The sequence below is a fragment of the Suricata suricatta genome, chromosome 3 (genome assembly GCF_006229205.1).
Source record: "Suricata suricatta isolate VVHF042 chromosome 3, meerkat_22Aug2017_6uvM2_HiC, whole genome shotgun sequence".
Classification (NCBI taxonomy): domain Eukaryota; kingdom Metazoa; phylum Chordata; class Mammalia; order Carnivora; family Herpestidae; genus Suricata; species Suricata suricatta.
Genome location: NC_043702.1, coordinates 161,920,109 through 161,942,181, shown reverse-complemented (window position 1 = coordinate 161,942,181; position 22,073 = coordinate 161,920,109). Strand labels below are relative to the sequence as shown.

Here is a 22,073-nt window from a genome sequence, read left to right as displayed (position 1 = left end):
AGTGTGAGTTTCTTTTTTTATATTTTTCTCTGTGGAAACATACAAACACCTGGGAAGTTGGGAAAAACAAAAATTGGATCCTTCGTGGAAGACTTATGAATCTACTACTGGCTACTTCCATAATTCTCAGTTTTACTGTGAGACCTTTTCAACTCCAATAGGGATATATCAAAACTAGAGGGTGAATGATTTAAGAATTAAGAATTCACTGCTGAGAATGCTGTGTGATGTAGGTAAGAAACAAGAGGTATCTAGAATGAACTCATTAACCAGGAACACTAAATAGCAGTAATGCTAAGCAAAATGGCAGACTTGTTAAATTTCTTTCATATGTCCTCATTTTCTTTTCAGTGCCTCAAATCCATCTTTTTCTCCCCAGATAGTCCATGGGAGTCATCGTGTCCCTTAGCATCTCCAGATCCCTTTGTTAGCAACTTTATGCCCGTCTTGGTCTTCATACTCCGGGAAATGCTTAAGGGCTTGGGACACGCTTTTCCTGCCACCTCTTATGATAACCTGTCCACAGTTATTTTCACCAAGCTATACTAATAAGACATCTGAACAGCTCTCTCCTTTTTGGAAATATTTTAATTTAATAAGGGAAAAGAAATGTAACTTTATTGATAAAATCATGGCAAAATCAAAGTGTTGGTGGAAATTATGTGAGATGCTGACTTTTTGGAGGGGTAGGGTGGGGTGGTAATAGAGAAGCTTCTGAATTTCCAGAATATGACAAAGAAACCACTTAGCTCATAAAGAGACCTTTATGATGAATGTTTCTAGGGTACAGAGTCAGACTATAAATGTTCATCCTGAGGACAAAAGGACGAGAAGGGTAAATAGGTAGGGTAGAGTCAGATTCCTCAGAGTTTTATAGGCTTATGCTGAAAACTTTGGATTTTATCCTATAGACAACAGAGAATCTTATCTTTGGAGGTTTTTAAACTGCAAAGAGACAGGACATAAAAAATACTATGGTAGCAAAATTTATCTGATGGTGGCAAATATACTGAGACAAAGAATAAAAGAATGAACAAAAAGAAAATCACTTTAGAGATTGTTACCATTGCCCAGGGTTCAGAAAATGGACATGATGGGATTTATTTAAAACATACCAGGAAGAATAAATTGAAAGAAGTTGGGGATTTCACAAAATAAAGGAAAAGGAGTCAAAGAGTTTTAAAAATTTGGATGACTAGGAATAGTTTAAATCATTGTTAAAAATAAAGACTGATATGGATAAATAAAGAAAAAAGCACATAAAGAAAACAAAAAGCTAAAAAGCAGAACCAAGGAATCCTGTGAATGCCCCAAATCAGGTTACATCAGACCATGAATATCATAAATGTAATACTCAATATAGTGGATACTGTTAACAGCCATAAATATCAAGGCATACATCCTTTTGCAGTATATCATGGACATGCAGAGGTGAGGGGTGGGGTAGGATGGGAAAACGAGAAAGCGGAGGTGCAACCTAGAAATGAGAGAGGAGCAAAATTAATATTTCGAAGTTAAAGAAGTAGCTTTCAGATAAAGATCAAAAGTGTGAAAGTGCACTCCAGAGAGTCGTCACGGCGGTGCAGGCTAACGTGGCCCTGGGGTTTCCCAGCCACGGCTGCGGTTTATCACTGAATAAGGAAAACGTCTCAGGAGGAGGCTCTCCAAAGACGCTTTCCAAATATACTATGTACACAAAGACACATGTCTCTCTCTCTGTCTCTCTCTCTCTGTCTCACACACACACGTGCATGTGCACAGGTATATACCAGTAGGCTGCCATTCTCCGGTTACTTCATCACCTCAAATTAAAACTGAGCAGTTATGGGCCACTCGGTGGCTCAGTCTGCTAAATGTCTGATTCTTGATTTTGGCTCAGGTCATGCATGATCTCACAGTTCATGAGATCAAGCCCGTGTCAGGGGGGCCGACAGTGCAGATTCTGCTTGGGATTCTCACTCTCCACCAATCTCTCTTCACCGCCCCCCCCCTTTCGTGCTCTCTCAAAGCAAAGAAATAAACATGTTTTTAAAGTGAGCAATTACATATTAAGAACTTAATACATGCAAGGCACAGAAGCTCCCTGTTTATGATGGCGGAGCAATAAATAACATGGAATACTTACTGCATTACTTAACTTAGCATTCTTTTTCACCTAAGAAGATTTGTGTTATAAACATGCTATCCATACCAAAACGTTATCCGTATCAACAGGGTATCAATTAATTTTTGTTACATTATGTTGTTAAAATTAAGCTATTTTCCTTCTGCGTACACGTGATTTGATAAAATTTTGATAAACTGCTGAAAGCATTTCTCTCAAAAAATAAAGTAATTAAAGATAATGTTTTATTAATATCCATTGGAGAATGGGGTCTTTTTAAAGAATCCTAAGTAACAAAATCATTACCTTGGTGTCTATTTAAAAAGTTCCACTAGCCATTAAAGAAAAAACATTGATAACCTACTATATAAACGATGACATAAAAATTACTTCTGTAAAAGGTGTACAAATTCTATTTAATAAAGATTTGTTTTAACTTGAATATGTATAAACTATGAAAAGCCACTCTATAAAAACAGATATAGTTATAATATACTTAGTTATTAATATATTTTGTACCTTTCCATTTGATTTGGCATGTTGAAATAAAAAACAGGGTTTTATTTTTCACTGATTAGGGAACAACATATATAATTTTATGTAAGAACCTATCTTTTGAAACATTAACTATTTATGATATGGATCTTGAGTTTTCTGTTTGTATCTGTAACTCTGATGTTCTCCAGCAGGATCTGTAAAAATTCTGGCAACCTTTTGGAAGCAGAACCTTCTAATGAATCCAACAATAGGCCTTTGCATGTACCTACCAGTAGGTGGAGCAGACAACATAATTTATTACCCAAGAACAAGGACAGGGAATGAAAGTCAGTTTATTTGGAATAAAACGAATCTGCAAATGAGATTTTCTTCAAAGGAAATATGTCCTGGATGTGTTAGATTCAGTCTGACTGCTTACTGAATCAAAATAAATAACTTTATTAAATAATCAATCTTTGCAGAAAGATGAATTAAATTTACAAATGGAAGCAGTGTCTGCATTTTACTTATTCAAATCAACTAAAATTAGCTTTCTTTTTATAAAACTTTTACAGGGACAAAGATTTTTTTGGTGTGTTCATTTAATAAGGGTGCTAAGCCCAATCCCGTTTTATAGGTGATGGGGTGCATAACAAATAGTATTTTCGGGGAAACATAATTGACTAATCCTATTATGTCTGTAGCAACAAATTAACCTTATTACTACTAGTAAATGGTGATTGATTATTTATGCAAATAAGTTACCATGCTCAGCTTTCTGATTGAAATAAACATATACAAAAGGTGCTTTAATATGACTTGAACTTTTTAATTAATAAAACCCTGAGGGGTCTATTAATCCACTCATTGCAATATTAGTTATTTACTTGTGTAATTCCTATTAGTGCTAACATTTGCCTGCATAAAGATGAGATACTTAATATCAGTAAAGATGAAGATAGATTTTAAAACTATTTTAAGATATGCATTAGATTTATACTAACATTGACTTTGAAACTAGGTTATCAGCATAATAGTCCCCAAAACTATTAATACATTAAATAACACATGACTTCATTTATTATCCATATATGAATTCACAAATACAACATTGGCTTAGAAAATGCCTTACCTTTTCTAATGCATTCTTTGAATTAATGTTTTATTTTTACTGATCTAAATGAAGCTATATTAGAACTCTGAAAATTTAACATGAAAATTAGCATTCTATAAACTGTCATTATATATCATTATAAATCACTCCTAAATTATTGAAATAACTAATAAAATAGTTCTAAAAAGGTGACTAGCATTATTCCTTTTAAATACATCATCACAACTTTTCCTGTCCTGATACACTTCTTCTAAAAATTATTTACACTTGAATATTTATTCAGTAAATTTTCAAACAACTGCACAAATTAACAGTTAATACTAACACAAGCATTTAAAAATACTCAATTCATATTTGGCTTTTATTTTGTGCTTAAATGTGAATTTAATACAATTTGAAATCAAAACTCAAAGTAAGCAATGCAATTAAGCCAGAAACATCTCAAAGATGCTTTAAAATTCGCAGCTTAATTTCTCCCCAATAGCCAAGTAATGCTGAGAAAATCAGTAATAATACTTACATTGAAATGTGTGCCTTTCATTCTCTAAGCCTTCCTTAGTTTAGGAAAAGTAAGAGTTTTGTTAATTCATGGAATCAGCAGAGTCGTAAATACAAATGGTTGTTAATTTCAATAAGACTACCTATATAAGCTGTAAGTGAATCATGTCAATTTCTTTCTAGTAAAAAAGTTGCTTGGCATTAGACTGAAATCAATGTGAATACTCCTCGTGGGTAGGAATCCTACAGTATACATTTATATGTCTTAGATATTTTATAGATACTCAAAAATATGTTACTTGAAATAACTGATGAACTAAAGTTCAGGTTTATATTCAATATATTTATTAATGTTAGCATTGCATATCTCTGTTTAGGTTACGATGTACGATGCGGGAAGAGGATGTTGGGGGAAGATCATTATAAATATTTCTAACTAATTTTTATTAATAACTAAAGGAAAGCAAAGCAAAGAAATGAGAACAGGAATGTTTCCCGCAGCTAGGAAGACAGAAGAAAATCAAAGTGTAGATGCTTTGTTTATTCTTCATAGGTTAAATTCTAATAATATGATCGTTATCATTTACCAGGTAGTATTTTAAATATGTTACATTCAGTCCTCATAATGCTCTTTCAAAGTGCAGAGTGAAACAGACAATTCCAGGTAATCTCCTGATACCCTAAGTGGGAGAGCTTGGAGCCTGATGTCAATACCTATATTCTTTCTACGGTACCATAGTGCCTGAAAAAAAAAATCATTCTATTGGATGCTACGATTTCTGGAGACAAGGGATCACTAAACTAATGTTTATACATGTAGCGATTACCATTACTCCACAGGTATAATCAAGAAGAAAAATGGTCTAGAGCAATGACAGTTTGCAATTATCAACATAAACATACTTAAAACATAATAGTAATAGTAAAAATTCATTAAGGCCCAGGAGTCAAGTCACATGGTCAAGTTTGTGAAATAATTTCTTAAACCAGGCGTTTAATTTTAAAAGTGAAAGGAGGGGCGCCTGGGTGGCTCAGTCGGTTGGGTCTCTGGCTTCAGCTCAGGTCATGATCTCATGGTTCGTGGGTTCGAGTCCCATGTCGGGCTCTGTGCTGACAGCTAGCTCAGAGCCTGGAGTCTGCTTCAGATTCTGTGTCTCCCTCTCTCTCTCTGACCCTCCCCTGCTCAGGCTGTCTCTCTCTGTCTCTCAAAAATAAATGAAAAACAAAAACAAAAAAATGTTTAAAGTGAAATGAAATCAAAATAGTTAACGAAATAATGCATGTTAAGTATCAACCATACTCTCTGGCACATGGTAAGTACTTCTGGGATATTTGCTATATTATTTTTGTTAGTAAACAACTAAGTCTTTATGGACTTTGTAAAATATTCCACTATGTACTCAATATCTAAATAATCCTAGATAAAAGAGAATTAACAAATGTTTCCATTAAATCTGATTTCACCGTTTAAAAAATTATTTTTGCTATTACACTACCCATTGTAAGTATAAACAACACAACTAGACCTCAGATTAAGATAGATTCAAAACATAAAGAGGGTTCAGGGTTACCAAAGTAAACAACTGTACCCAATAGTTATCAGGTTTCAAGAATTAAAGTATATATTTATAACTCCTTTAGTTTTATCAATATTGAAATTACTAATAACTAAAGTTAAAAAAAATTCGCGATTTGTGAGTCTACATTTAAAACAATGCAGTCTACCAATCATACAGATAAAATTTTTCATTGTTATGGATTTATAATCAAAACTGAAAATACCTTGACTTTTTATTTTTTAATTATCTTTATTGCCTAAGTATTTAGACTCTATGACCTGTTTGAGTACCAGACCTATTACTACTCGTTTTGTGCCTATAAACCAGTCACATCGTCTCCCAGTTTCAGTTTTCTTCACTGTTAAATAAAGATACCTCAGCTACACAAATCGAAGTAAATATAAAGATAGTCATCATTACTGAAAAGTACCTCTAGTTAGACTACCAGATGGAGGCTAGAAGTGCAGTTCTCTGTTCTGAATGTACATGGCCAGTCCAGGACTTAATGTGGTTTTTCTTATGTTTATTTTTGAGAGAGAGAGTGCGCACGTGCGCTCAAGTGGGGGAGGGGCAGAGAGAGAAGGAGACACAAAATCTGAAGCAGGCTCCAGGCTCTGAGCTGTCAGCACAGAGCCTGATGGGGGGCTCAAACTCACAAATGGTGAGATCATGATCTGAACCGAAGTCAGACGCCCAGACTTAGCCACCCAGGTGACCCTGGACTTAATGCTTCTGAATTTGGATGCTTCGAAGCATGACGTTCAGTCTCAGATAACACCCTCCACCAGCCTGCACCATGGACTTGACCTGCCCATGTCTGAGGCATTAGACTGTGTGACTCTGTGTGACTCTCAGAACATGAGACTGCACCTGACAGTCTATGAGAAGAAATAAAACCCCACAGATTGCCGGTTTCCTGCCTAAAGCTCAAGGAACAAAACATCTGAACCCCCAAAATTCCTGTGTTGTTTTTTTAACCACTCTTCTTTGTGAGTAGAATATTCTACATGCGATATATATTTTTTCCTAGCAACTAGGATGAGATCTGCGGCAATACAATTTTGCCCTTCATAAGAAAATAATTCTAAGAATTCCAAATTCCACATTTGAATCTCACTATGATGATGTAACTGCTGAAGCAGTTTTGTTCAAAGCTTTACTTGAAAACTTGCATCCACATTTAGAAACGGTGCAAGAATGCTTCGAATCTCAACATCAGCTCCAGTTAAAAAAGAAAACAGGAAAGCTACCTCGGTTTAATAACTTCTCGGTTCTTGACCAATTCGCTAAACAACAGCCAGCCACTCAGAATGGGTTTTAAAAGCGAGGTTGTGCCCCCGGTGCTGTGTCATCACAGTGACAGGTCGCGCTGCAGACCGGGACCTCTGTGCCCGCGTCCCGGCGGCTGTCACAGACTAGTCATGGAGCCCGCGCGCACCTACACAGAAGCACGAAATTGAACTCGAAGTAGTGTCTTTGTGATATCTTTTCAACAAGTCATGTCCCATTCAGCCCGCTACTTTATCTCTGTCAGGCTAAGGGCCCAAGTGGTTTACGGGGGCTGTCAGGGACAGGTCTACCAACCTGCTTCGTGCTGAGGAGGTAATGCATCTTTCGCGCTTCGTAACCTTTTTTCTTCTCTTTCCTTTCGAGGTCGGCCTTCTTGTCTTCTCTTTCTTTCATCTCTGCAAACTCCTCCAGCGCCTCCCTGCATCAAAACAATCCGCAGTTATTTGTGATACTAAAAATCTGCCAACGTTTTCATTCTTCCACCGGTGATAATCAAGGGAGTTTTTTGACGGGCTCCCATCACTCACATCTGTCAAAATCAGTGGCGTCATCTATTCTGACCTGCACGTTCCCCTGAGTCTCCTCGATCTTTAAAAAGCATTTAAAAGTGATTTCTCGGTGGTTAAATTTTTTAAATCAAATATCTTGTTATAATGGTATAATTAATTCAATGGCTGAGGAAAGATATCAAATGCAAAGCAAGTGAGCGACTATGTTATCACTTTCTTTGGTTGAAGATGAACTATTTTGGACTTAACCTAAATATCCCAAGTAAACATCTGAGCTACTGATTTCCTTTAAATTTTGATTCTGTATTTATAGATCTCTGGTTATTGAATTTGTATACTAATGGGTTAATTCTGAAAGCATGATTTATACATAAACTAAATTTACTGTAAGTTTACTGCAGGTAACAGTTCAAATATCAACATGATTACATCTACTATCCTGTACTTGAAAAGCTATTTTGTTCAATTATATGGATAATTAAAATAAAAGTTAAATTAGTGAGTGAGTTCATGGCTCTCCAGATATAATAAATTCCATTACAATAATGAAAATTGCATCATTTGTGTGTATGCATATCTAAGACATTTAAACAAAAAATAAACTTTTCAAACACACTATGTGAAAAACACCTGATAAACAGATGAAGATATTATCAAATATGGAAACAAATAAAGCCTCTTTTGTCATGCAACATATTTAAGCGGTCATGTTAAAAAACAATATTTTGAAATTGCACTTTATTCTTTTTAAAAAGTAGACATATAACTTAGTATCCAGTTCTTGAAGTAAAATTTTAAGTAAATCATCTAAACATCTATCTTAAGGATGTCAACGGAGACTAGGGGGAAAGGTTCCAGAAATAAAAAAATTAAAAAGAAACGATTCTCATTTCTACTTCAGTGTCTAGAAACATTTTTGTTGCGATTTTCTGTTAAAGGGCCGCTAATACAATACTTCGTACAAGGTTACTTATGAAACACACTGACGGTTAAAAATCACCAGGCTCCACCACTGCAGCACAGCGATTTTTTTCAACATAAGATTAAATTGCAAAATAAGTGAATTACTTGGAGTGGCATGGCCCTCATTTTGCAACCCTTCTCTTGAAAATTGCTTATTAATATGAAAAAAAGGAGTCAGAAAATAGCCTGTTTTACTTTACGCATAGTATTTTGGGGGCTTCTGCGCCTCCGGAACTGGGCTAGCAGCACATTTAGATTGTGCTGGCAAGCTGGGACAGTGACCTTTCTGACCTGCATCTCAAGCCTATTATTAATCGCTACGTAACCTGGTAAAGCCAAACAAATTTGTTTCCATTGAAAGGATCTCTATCTGTGTCTGAGAATTTGTTCTGTACCAAACAAACCTCATTAACTGTGTCCATTTTTGACAAAGAACCAGGAGTTAGAAGGATTGGTGACCTTTCTTTGTCCTTAAGGTACAAATTTCAAGGCAGTTATAATCGAATAAATGAGAATTTTTTTTAACCAAGAAAAATAACAATCACATGTTACATAATAAGCTAAATACATTATTAATTTTCATCTTTAATTTTATCTTATGTAAAATATTTCTTCTATAATTCCTCTTATAAGTCTTTAAGATAATTTAAAATAACCAATGAACTACCACGACAAGGATAATTACTCAGATATGCGTGTATCCAATTTTATGTCATTCCAAAGATAAGCACAGTAATTTTCTGAGCAATCACAAAAATTAAAAAAAATCTACAAAGAAGTTTGTGCTCTATAAATGATTTAATGAATAAAAAGAGATCTTACATAAGAAAGAAAAAAAGGCCCAATATAATTGAACACATACATGAACAGGTAAGGTGCAAAGAAGGAATAAGACTCGGATACAAAATCAAACGTGTAGATTATTTGATGTAGTAAAAACAGCCCACCTTCTGGATATGGAAATGTAAAATAAAAACAGTATGTACTCAGGGGGCTTGACAAGGCAAGCTAACACTGAGACATATAAAAGAATGTCAGTTTCTGGAATGTAACAAAAACATGCAGTAAACCCAGAAGGAAATGGGAAGCTCTAAAAATAAATCCAAGAAATTTGACAAAACACTAGAAAAACTAATCTTAGGTAATCTCAAAACACCAAAGTAATTAACTTAATAAATTTGTACAATTTTTAAAAAAAATCAATCTTATGTTCCTGATTTATTACCATACTTGAGAGTGTACAGATATATTGACCATTACAGTTATGTTCGTGTCAAATAGTCTTTGTTTAATGACCAAGTAGGAAGAGCTGAATAAATTTTTATCCCTGATATACAAGTTTTTGTTACATCAGTAGTGATAAAAATATGCCTCAGTGTAAAGAATGTAATAAAAAATTATGATCCCATTAGAGATTAAGTGAGGGAAACCATTTTAACTAGGTGTCTTTCTAAAATTATAAAAAATTATGATTTTTTTCATCCAGGGATATATATTTTTTTAACTCAGCACTTTTAAAACACTTATTTTTTCCCAAATAATTCCGGGTTGTTTTCAATATTTTTTTCTCATTTCAGGTAGATATATGTCTTATTTCTATCCTTAAAAAACAATCCTGTGATATATATGGGGTAGGTGTTACTGATTACCTTAGTTTACAAATACGGCAACACATAATGAGATAAAATGACACACCCAGAATAACAATCGGTTAATGGCAGAAATGGAATTAGAATCCTTAGATTTATAGATTCCCTAACTGCAGATCAAGCTGTGGTCATCCTGATGCAAGAAATACTATGCATAAGATATTTTTTAATTGAATGAATCACATATATTTTCTTCTCTTTTATGATCCTACTTCTATTATACAGTTAAAGAAACTTCGGTAAGTCCCCGGACTTACTGGGTCATTTGTCATATATATAAAATGTTTTATGATATTAGTTTAAAAATGAAGGTAAAAATTTCTGAAACTTTTGTGTAGCTTTACATATTTGAGTATATTTTGCTAATGCTATTTACAATGATAAAAATTTACATATTCTAATTATGATAGCAATAATAAAAATAAAATAGCCATTTGGAAGCAGTCCAGTAGAGTGATTCACAGCATAGACTCTGAAATGACACCTGGGTATAAACTCTGTTGTGTTATTTACTAACTGTTTAATATCTGAGTCTCAATATCCTCACCTAGTAAATGTAATATATTAGTATTAGTTTCTTCTTCCACAAGCTATTGTGAAGAACAAAAACATTAATCTACATAAAATCCTCAGGGTGGGGCTGGCACATACGAAGCCACTACATAAATGTTTAGTTATATATTGAATGTTTATTCCAGGCCATGTTCTAGGTTATTGACTTTATCTCCTCAATTGGATACCAATTGTTTATACTTTCTCAAATTCCCTTGGTGATCTCATCTTTTATCTCTCCTGATCAGTGTGCATTTTATGGAAGAAATTCAAGGAATCTGGTTTTCTAAAGGGCACGGAGGCATGGGGTGAGCCTTGACTGGTGGGAAATGGGAGACAGAAAAGAGCCCTACCAATAAATGTCCCTTTTTTATGTCCTCCATGGGCTGCTGAAATTTCTTCTGGCAGACCTGTGTGGCCACTGGGTAACATAGCGCCTACCCGCTGGCCCTTGCTGAGTCACCGTGGGGCTCACTAAGAAGTGGGGGCCAGGGTTGCAGGCGCTCCCCATATCGCCTTGCTCCCTACAGGACAAGGCATGAGCACTGGCAGCTGACAGGTGCCCCGCCTCAGATTTTGTCACTCTCTCCCTCCAGCTGGCATCCAGTGACTGGTGATGGAGGAAATCCATAGGCCCAGAGCTCTTTTCTCAGTTTTGGGTCCACTCTAAAGACCCATCCAAGTCCTGAGTTTTCTCAGATTGGCGGAGACTTCTGATGCAGTGTAGCTTCTCCCCTACCCTCCAGCTGTTATCCTCTAAACGCTCCCCAGTAGAGTCCTGCACCAAATCGTGGCATCCAGAGTCTATTTCAAACTATAACATTTCACTTTCCACTTTTCCTCATCCTCTCTGCCCTGGGCTTGAACCACCCAAATAAAGTATTATCGGTTTAATCCTACCCTTGTATTTGATTTTCAAGAGGTTCCTAGCTAAGACATACACATTACCACTTTTAATCCTTTCACAATCTAGTGAGGCAGATATGATCACTCCCATTTTTAGATTAGGAAATGAGATACACAAATGTTAAATCTCCTCCCAAACTCCCTCCTACACTAAAAGGTGAAAGTTAGAATTTGAATACAAGGCAGGCACCAAAATTCATGCCTTTATGTACAATATGATACTCTATTTACACACTTTGCCCAAATCCAATATAGTTGACTCTTGAATAACATGGATTTGAACTGTGTAGGTCCACTTATAGGCAGGATTTTTTTTAAAACAAATACAGTACAATACTGTAAATGTATTTTCTCCTCCTTATGATTTTTTTAAATAGTTTATTGTCAAATTGGTTTCCATACAAAACTCAGAGCTCTTCCCCATAAGTGCCCTCCACCATCACCACCACCTCTTTTCCCCCTCCCCCTCCCCCATCAACCCTCAGTTCATTTTCAGTATTCAATAGTCTCTCAAGTTTTGTGTCCCTCTCTCTCCCCAACTCTCTTTCCCTCTTCCCCTCCTCCTGGTCCTCCATTAGGTTTCTCCTGTTTTCCTGTTAGACCTATGAGTGCAAACATATGGTATCTGACCTTCTCTGCCTGACTTATTTCGCTTAGCATGACACCCTCGAGGTCCATCCACTTTCCTACAAATGGCCATATGTCATTCTTTCTCATAGACATGTAGTACTCCATTGTAAGAAATTAAAAAATATATGGAAACCAACGAAAATGAAAATACAACAATCCCAAATCTCTGGGATGCAGCAAAGGCAGTCCTAAGAGGAAAGTATATTGCACTCCAGGCCAATCTCAACAAACTAGAAAAAGCGCAAATTCAAAATTTAACAGAGCACCTACTGGAACTAGAAGGGAAGCAGCAAGAGCACCCCAAACCCAGCAGAAGAAAAGAAATAATAAAGATCAGGGCAGAAATAAACAATACAGAATCCAAAAGAACAGTTGAGCAGATCAATGAAACCAAGAGTTGGTTCTTTGAAAAAATAAACAAAATCGATAAACCTCTAGCCAGGCTCCTCAGAAAGAAAAGAGAGATAGACAAAATCATGAATGAAAAAGGATTACAACCAATCCCTTAGAAATACAAGCAATCATCAGAGATTACTATGAAAAATTATATACCAACACACTGGACAACACAGAAGAAATGGACAAATTCCTAAATGCACATGCATTGCCAAAATTCAAATGGGAAGAGATAGCATGAATAGACCAATAACCAGTGAAGAAATTGAATCCATTATCAAAAATCTCCCTTATGATTTTCTTAATAATATTTTCTTTTCCCTAGCTTACATTACTGTAAGAATACAATACACAATACACATCACATACAAATATGTGTTAATCACCTGTTTATGTTATTGGAAAGGCTTCCAGTCAACAGCAAAGTATTGGTAGTTAAGTTTTGGGGAAGTCAAAACTTATACATGTATTTTCAACTGTATAGGCACCCCTAATCGCCATGTTGTTAAAGAGTCAACTATATTTTGCCATTCTGATTTTCTTTTTTTTTTTTTATGTCTTTATTTTGAGAGACAGAAACAGAGAGTGAGCAGAGGAGAGGCAGAAAGAGAGAGAGAGATCTGAAGCAGGCTCCAGGCTCTGAGCTGTCAGCACAGAGCTCAGCATGGGCTCAAACCCACGGACTGGGAGATCATGACCTGAGCCAAAGTCAGATGTTTAATCGACGGAGCCATGCAGGCGCCTCTGATTTTCTTATTCACTTCAAGATATGGTACTAAAAAAAAAAAAACTTTACAATTTTTACAATATTTAGCTTCTCGTCTTTACAAGTCCAGAACCTAAAAAACAAAATCTCTACCTGTCCTCTAAAAAGACTTCATAGATCACTTCAATAATAATGAATCTCCAGCTGTCTCCACTCTCATAATCCTCCCTTTTATATGTCTACTACATTCTACAGTATATGATAGCTGCATGCATGTTTCCTATACTCCCCCCATCAGCGGAGGTACTGAAGGGCAGGATGAAGGTTTATTCATTGAGGTGTCTCTCCCAAAGTATTTGGTCTACTATCTGGTATAAAGTAAGTGCTACCATCCTTTTTAACTATTTCTCAGCTGGTGAGTAGTACATGCCATAACTTCTGACAGTTTAATTAGAAGAAGGGCAAAGCCATATTGTGGAAACCTCTCTTGGGAAGAGGGGAAGAACAAGGATTTTAGCTCTTTGCTTATAAAGTGGTTCTCAGAGTGGAGTCCCTGGAAGAACAGTATCAGTGTCACTTGGGAAGTGCCGGAAATGCACCTTCTCAGGTTGCATGCCAGACAAACTCAGAAATCCTGGGGGGTAGGATGCTGAGGCGATCTCTTGCCTGTTTGAGAGTTTCATTGCTAGTCTACAGCAATGAAAATTAACAAGTCTGTTGAGGAACTAAGATGGTTCAACTCTACTCACTAGGATGACATCATAAAGAGACACACTTAAATTCAGTTAATTTTTATATGAGTATCACCATATGAGCTAAGGCACTAAGAAGTGCTACAAAGGAGACATGATATGTACACCACACTATTTTCATAGGAATCATAATGTTGCAGAGAAAAAAAAAATTATATTGTTTTAAAAGTGTAAGTGCCCCAAATTTTAGAGGAAACTGGTAATAATATTACATAATCTCCCAAAGAAAAACAAAATGCCACTATCTGAATCATCTTAAAGAAAAAAAAAATCACTTCTAAGGAAACGGATTCAAACAATTCTCCAGCATCCTCACTCTGTTTTGATGGGAAGTGAAGTCAAAGAAAATGTAAGAAGCCTTCCAAACAAAAATAGTTGAAAGCATTACTTTCTGTTGTGGCACGTTACGACATGAAGGTATTTCAGTTAAATTTGTTGAATGTACTTTGTTTTGTCTCTCCTCATTGTCCATATTAATTTAACCAAATGAGTAGACAACAAAAGAAAACAGAAAGGCTAAGTTAAAACATAAGCAAAAATATTAACCACAAGTAAAGCCAGTCATATGCTTGGACTCGGTGTGTGACATCCACAACGATTTGGGGGACTGATCAAACCTTAGAACAGATTATGTGGGAGTTGGAAAAATCACCAAAACAGTTGCTTTAGAAACGAAAGCTTCACTTTAAGTCAGTCAACCATTTAAACCACTTATTTTGTCTACCTGGTCCCTGAGGCCGCGCTGCGCTGGGCAAGTGCTGTGGGTTCCATTCCTGTAGCGCTTTACACAGGGCAAGTGCGGCCTAAACTTAAGCACCCCGTGGCCCACGGTCCTTAGTATCCAAGCACTCAGGGTGCTCCTGAGCTTCACACCTTACTCTGAAACCTGAAGTTGAGACTTTCATGTTCTGGAAACATTTCGGAAAGTCCTCTCAAAAAGTATTTTTACCTCCTCTTGAAAATCCTTTGTTCCTATCTCAATTAATTTGTCTTCAAGATGCCTCGGCTACTTTAAGAATTAAAATCATGAAGAACACTAACACTCATTTGTTTATTCAGTGAGGCAGTCATAAGTATGTTTGAGATACTAAAAGAAAGAAAGATGTGTAAAGCCCAATCTCTACAGATAAAACAGCAGATAACCAACTAGACTATCGTCACAATACAAAGCAATATAGATGCAGTGCTTAAAATCTGGAGAAATCAGAAAAGGCTTCACATAGGTGCAAGCCTGGGGCCTGACCTCAAGAGCTGGGACAGAAGAGACTGGTAGGGAGACAAGGCTGGATTATTCCCAGGGAACTCCGGGTCTCTTTGGGAGACTTGGTCCATCAACAGCAGAGCTGGGGGTAGGGAGCATGCACGTTACATTAGTGGAAAGGTTGCTTGACCTGGGGTGAACGGGCTCTCTGAGGGTAATGCTAGCAAATTTGTACTCTATAGACTGGATATGTGGAAAATGAAAAGAGTGAAAAAAGAAGATAATGGGTGATGTTATAAAATTACAATACCATGACTTCACTGGGATCATAAAAAGGGATCATCCAATTGCTCCATTATTTCATTTGCCTACTTTGCATGATTTTAAAAAGCAATAAGACTCCATTCAAAGATCATTCATGAAAATCTATTTTTGTCTTCTTCTGGCTCCTTTGAATAAACTTAGTTGAAAAGAATTTTTTGGTATAGTATTCTTTCTAAAAATATGCACATATTTCACTGTAAAATTATTTTCTTTTTACTATTCTGGATCATTTCTGTAAAAGGCAGTAGAATTTTATATAATATATAGGATGTCAAATAACTGAGAGTGACACTGTATTAAGTATAATAATAGGTATAATAATAAAATGTATTTACATAGTGCGGTATTTTCAGGAGCTGCAAGTGCCTCACAGACATTAATTCACCCTCACAACATTCCACTGAGGTTGGTAAGGGACAGGTGTTATTAACAAGGTTCCTGTTCTTCTCTGTGAAATGAAATGACTTTACATCAGATGGTGACTTTGAGACACCACATGGGGGCTTTGTGAATAAAGGTAGATGAAGGCACATCATATTTTCTTGCCTTTGTATGTCTTCACAGAGATTCAGGTGTGCAGGATGAGGGTCTGGCTACTGAAGTGTTGTTTGGGGCAGAGTTTAGAGTTGTCGCTAAATTTCTATTTCACATAAGAATAGTGGCCAGATCTTATTTACTTTGTGTTCACTCGAAAATCACACATTGTCTCTCATTTAAATGTGCTAACTTCATTTTAAGGCAAAACTAATTGCTGCTGCTTTTGCATGAAGTCCACTCAACACAGACCAGGCCCATCTCTAAATGGGTCGGGATGCTATGTGAAAGTAACAACGCATGATAGGATGATGTCAACATATTTTAAAGAAGTGTATATCACATGGAACCTCGGAACCTTATCTAATGAGTTTTAGAAGACTATTTATTGGCCAGTTGTTTTATAATCAGTCAAAGAAGTCAGAAGAAAATTCTGGGCTGGAGAATATGCAGATTTATAAATCATCACAATACTGTTAGCTGAAGTCACAGAAGTAGAAAGATTGTCTAGACACAGGCAGTGAAAAGGCAAACACACCAAAGAGAGAACATTAATATTTAAGATCAGGAATAAATGCAAGTTCGAAGAAGAAACCATTAGAAAAGTACAGAGAGGAGAGCAGGAGAGAGCGGTGTCATAGAACCCAAACTGGAAGAGCGATTAGAGGAAAACAGTGATCAACAATGTCTTAGGCTTTAAGGAACCTAATAAGACAAAGGTCCAGTAGCCCAATGGATAGAATTGTGAATAAGATCTTAGCAACAGTTACATTTTCTCAATACATTTTCACAATAATTTAAACATGCCTTAAGTATTGACTGAAAAAGTTTGTACACAGATATATCAAGTAACCAAAGCTGATTTCCACTATATAAGTTCATTCTCATCAACAATGTTAAAAATAGCTTCACTAGTCTTTCTCACAGAATTAAAAAGGAAAAAAAGGAACTCTCTTCTGTCTATCTCTTATCAAGAGATCAGCTCGGATAAGTGAGAGATAAGAACTTTCAATTTTTCCATTCCTCAAAGTTAGACAACTACAAGACTAAGTCCATTAACCAATGTATTTCAGTTCCTTGCTTTCAAACGAATAAAAACTCTATACCATCCTCTAGTTTATGAGTCTTGAAATTCAGTTTTTTTCTGTTAAAAAAAAAGTTAATGAAGTCACTGGTCATTACATTACCAGCATATCCTACTGAAGATTCGTATGTGACCTTTCTTTTAGGTCAGGGCTAGAAAAAGCTCTTTCTTGGCATATGCAGTATTTTTTTTACATTTTCCCAATGGTATCCTTAACCAACCACATTCCCTGATCAGTCACAATAATATAGTTATCATTTTGCATTTTCCTTTCTGTGGTCCTTATTTCTTTTCCTCTTTTTCAATATAACTTTTTGTAAACTACCTAAAATTCATTGTATAAAGAGTTAAATTGGGAAAATAATTAAATCCATATACAAAGAGATTATATCCAATTAAATAAGCTTTTTTCCTTTTATTAATTCTATTTCAGAAATAAAGCTTTTTACCCTTTTTACATACTTGGCTTTTAAGATTTTCTGAGACAGCATTATGTTAACGGTAGTACAGTCTTGTTAAAAACTTAGTATGTGAAAAGGCCGCAATCAAATGGTAGATATCATTCCATGTTATAAAGTTATATATGGATTACATCATTAATTCCTAGTTATGGATAAGTAACGGACTCTTTCTAGAGCAAAGAATATATGCTGTATTTTAGACACTCTAGTGTGTTATTATCTAAATTCTACCAAATTGATTGCTATAATTATTGTATCTTTACATATAAAATGATCCTACAGAGAAAAAAATCACATGTATAGTTAACATCACAGACTAGTTTGGTTCTTAAAAACTAAAATGTGATTTTCTTTACATCTCAGGTTATTTCTTACTAAAAGAGCCTGTCATCTAGATACAATTAGATACTGCCAAACCACTATAATTTAGTTAGCTAAAATCAGAATATTATACTTTTAAAATGATGTTTATTGAAATGTTATCTTTAGGTAATCATATTTATTCTCCCTATTTACACAATATAAATGGTGCTCTACTTATGTCCTTGAAATAGTGAACGGGGACACCATAGTATGAAAAAGTGGCCTAGCTGCTGGAGTTCATAAATTTTGTTCAGCTTTGGATGAGTTCAAAGAATTGCCATGTAAGAAAAGCCTTACAGAGGGAATTTATCTGATTATGGCAGTAATAATTACCCAGCTGTTTATTGCAGATAGAGAAATAATTCATGTAGGCAATAGGCCGTGGTGGCAATGACACTCTGCATTTAGTAAATATGCAAACTGTTCACTTCTAATTAACCAAGCTAGAGGATGCCCTTATTAAATGTATAAACTAAAAGTGCCTTCCTGACAAGTGATGAATTGTTACATTGCACAAACTCTTGCCACAGAATTATTGGAGTGAACTTGGGGCTTAACTTCATTAAGAGATCTTGTGGGATAGTTAAATGAGGATGGACAGCATAACAAGGCTTACCTGACAGCCAATGATATGTTAGAGCTTAATGGAATTGCACCTTTTCTTCTGTCCTACTTAGTTCAGATGCACAATAGATAAATTGTGAAACTGAAGTTAATTTGAGTTCAAATAATAAAAATAAATGAAATAACATGACAACCCACTTATGGATACAACCTGACAGTTTACCTACCAAATGAATCTATGAAGCAGCCACTTTTTACAATTCAAACATCTTTCATATAACAAGAACAGAAAAATCTACCACTCTTTCCATTAACTTAAAATAATATGTTTAATAAAAATACAGGTTTATTGACTAGCTTTAAAATATTTCTCAAAAAGGAAATGGATGGGCTTTATTAAAGAAAATAAATACAATGTAGACATTACTCTTAATACTGACCCTGAATGAGTTTCATTTAATTTTACCAAATAACTAATTGTGAAATGGTTCATTGTTTATGTTCTATGCTTAACCTTACTTTAAGGTAAATATTCATTCTTTATCAAACATTTATGCAAATATTTCCATCCCAACTAAGGATCCTATGAAAAATATCACTTAGAGGGAGGTCCTGGACATAATGAAAAAAAAAAAAAACAAAATATTTCTATTTGAATTGTAGAGTAGGTAATAACATTGACCTCACAGGTTTGTTGTGAAGATTGAAGGAGATAATGAGAATAAAGGGCTTAGGACAATATTTGGTATGCAATAAGTTCTCAGTACATGTTAGCCATTTATAATGTGCTTGAATGACAATAGCTCCATTTGATTAAAAAATTAATTCCTAGTGTCTTCAATGAGAGGCTCATGCTGAGATCCGCTAGGACTCGACAGTTGCTCTTTCACCTACAACACAAGGCTCTGCGATTATAAAATGTGTGAACTGGCCTTTCGAGTAGTATCAGAATACTACTGTAAATGTTAAATTATACTCTTTCTATAAAACATGAGACACTGTAAAATATGTATTATATACTGAAGAGAATCAGATTTTGCTACTTTTTTTTAATGACTATAGCAATCTAGCTTCTTTTTTTTGAATTTTTATTTTTTTATAATATTTTATTGTCAAATTGGCTCTTCCAAATTTATAATATGTTACTTAATAAATATTTATGTACTAAAAAGAATATATGACCCCATATTCAAACAATGTATGTATTCATACATTTACTTATATACAAACAATTTGAATACTGTGTCAAGAACAATAACAGGAAATAGGAAAATTGTCAATAGCAATATAAAGATGAAACTTTCATCTTTTTAAAAAATTATTTATTTCTTTATTTTTTTATTTTTTATTTGATATTTACTTATTTATGAGAGAGAGAGAGAGAACAACCAGGGCAAGGGCATGGAGAAAGGGGGACAGAGGATCTGAAGAGGACTCTGTGCCGACAGCAGAGAACCCAAGGTGAGGTTTGAACCCACAGATCGGGAGATCACAACCTGAGCTGAAAGCAGCCACTTAACTGACTGAGTCACTCAGGTGCCCCCTAAAACTTACATTTCTTAACAAGAAGATACTATAATCAAGGGTCAAAATAAAATTGCTTTAAATAAGAAAGAATCCATCAAGTCCCCAAAATTACAGCTTTATACATATAAAACAACTTAGGCTCCATAACTTAAAGGAAGAGTAAGATTTTAAAAAGTTAAGAAATGACACTTCATTTAAGGAAAACATAAAATAATATCTATACAGATAGTATTAGATAGCCAATACATAATTAAGATAATTATGTGTGGCTTTCTAGGAAGACAGTGAATATGCTCTTTTGCCTATAATGTTTCCAAAATCAGCTAAATGAATAAAAAAATAAAAGTATAGGTAAAAGTAAAAAAAAATAAATAAATAAAGGAACAGTCACAACCCCATCATAAAAAGAGAATAAGTAGGAATTGAATGAATGAAAAATATTCAATTGAATTCATATTCAATTAAATTTAAATTTAAACCACAAATATGGTACATTTTCCTTAGTCACAAACTCAGTGTCGTATGTGGGATATAACTGAACAAGTCTTAAGAACCTAGTAAGAGCTCCAACCAAGAGGGATAAAGATTGGAATAACCAGATATAGGACTAAAGGAGGGAATTTGCAGCCAAGTAATTTCTTTTTTGTTGTTGTTGATCAGAGCTCCTGATTGAGTTGAGACCAGGTGGCAAACCTGGGTTGAAGGAGAATGAGGAAATGTAGCCTGAGAGCTGCTGAGTAAAATAACTCAGAAAAGAAAAGAGTCTATGAGCAATGGAACTTCACATTGATCTTGCTTCATGAAATCAATATCCACAGTGACAGGAGGTCAATCAGGACTTGGGAGGACAGTGCCAAGAGCAAAACTTTCCATTGCTCCAGCTTACTCTCCACCCTCCATCAGATTGGTGAAAGACTGAATGAGGAAACCAACCATCAATATCTAGCTGAAGTGCTAAAAAAAAGTACAAAAATTCTGGAACCCAGTTAGGGATTTCAGTAAAGTATAAAATTACTCTGTCAAAATATAGTGCTTTCCATAGGTAAAAATAATAATGGAGAAGCTGGAAGGATGGTCGAGTAAGAGGACCCCACACTCACCTTGGCCCACAGAGACAACGGGGTAACACACACATTGGTGTAAATAACCCAGAAGATGGCCGGAAGACTGGCACCACAAGCTGCACAAGTAGAGAGGAGGCCACATGAAAGAGTGGGAAGAGCAGAGAGGCAGTGGAGAGCTGAGCCAGCCCACTGGGGGAGGGAGGAAGCCACAGGGGAGGAGACAGGAGGGAAACAGACTACCATGCTAGGAGCCTGCCTGGCTGGGAGCCTGGCTGGCTTTTGGAGCCAAATTTTGTGAGTTCTTAAAACCAGCAAGACTTAAAGCCTGGAATATGAGAAACTAGTGGGCTGGGTTCTGGGAGGCCAATAGGAAGCTGAGACACCACCCATAGGAGATAGCAGAACATACAGACTCCTGAGATACAGATTAGAAGCAGTGGTTTGTGAGGACCCTCCACACTGTTTTCCGGAGAGGCTGCACCAGTTTAATTGCCACCAACAGTGTAGGAGGGTGCCCATTTCTCCATATCCTCGCCAGCATCTATAGTCTCTTGCTTTGTTCATTTTAGCCACTCTGACTGGCATGAGGTATTATCTCAGTGTGGTTTTGATTTGTGTTTCTCTGATGATGAGTGATGTTGAGCATCATTTCATGTGCCTGTAGGCCATCTGGATGTCCTCTTTGGAGAAGTGTCTGCCCATGTCTTCTGCCCATTTCTTCACTGGGTTATTTGTTTTGTGGGTGTGGAGTTTGGTGAGTTCATTGTAGATTTTGGATACTAGCCCTTTATCTGATATGTCATTTGCAACTATCTTTTCCCATTCTGTCGGTTGCCTATTAGTTTT

The 22,073-nt window shown here is 35.7% G+C and overlaps 1 protein-coding gene across 2 annotated transcripts in view; it reads right to left on the bottom strand.

Moving 5' to 3' along the window:
* The window catches only part of SPATA17 (spermatogenesis associated 17), a 179,400-nt gene that overhangs the window by 98,238 nt on the left and 59,089 nt on the right, over positions 1-22,073 (bottom strand). For both annotated transcript variants that reach the window (XM_029935652.1, XM_029935653.1), the window contains exon 6: positions 7,337-7,460. In XM_029935652.1, coding sequence (XP_029791512.1) covers positions 7,337-7,460 — 124 coding nt within the window. The remainder of the gene's footprint in view (positions 1-7,336; positions 7,461-22,073) is intronic.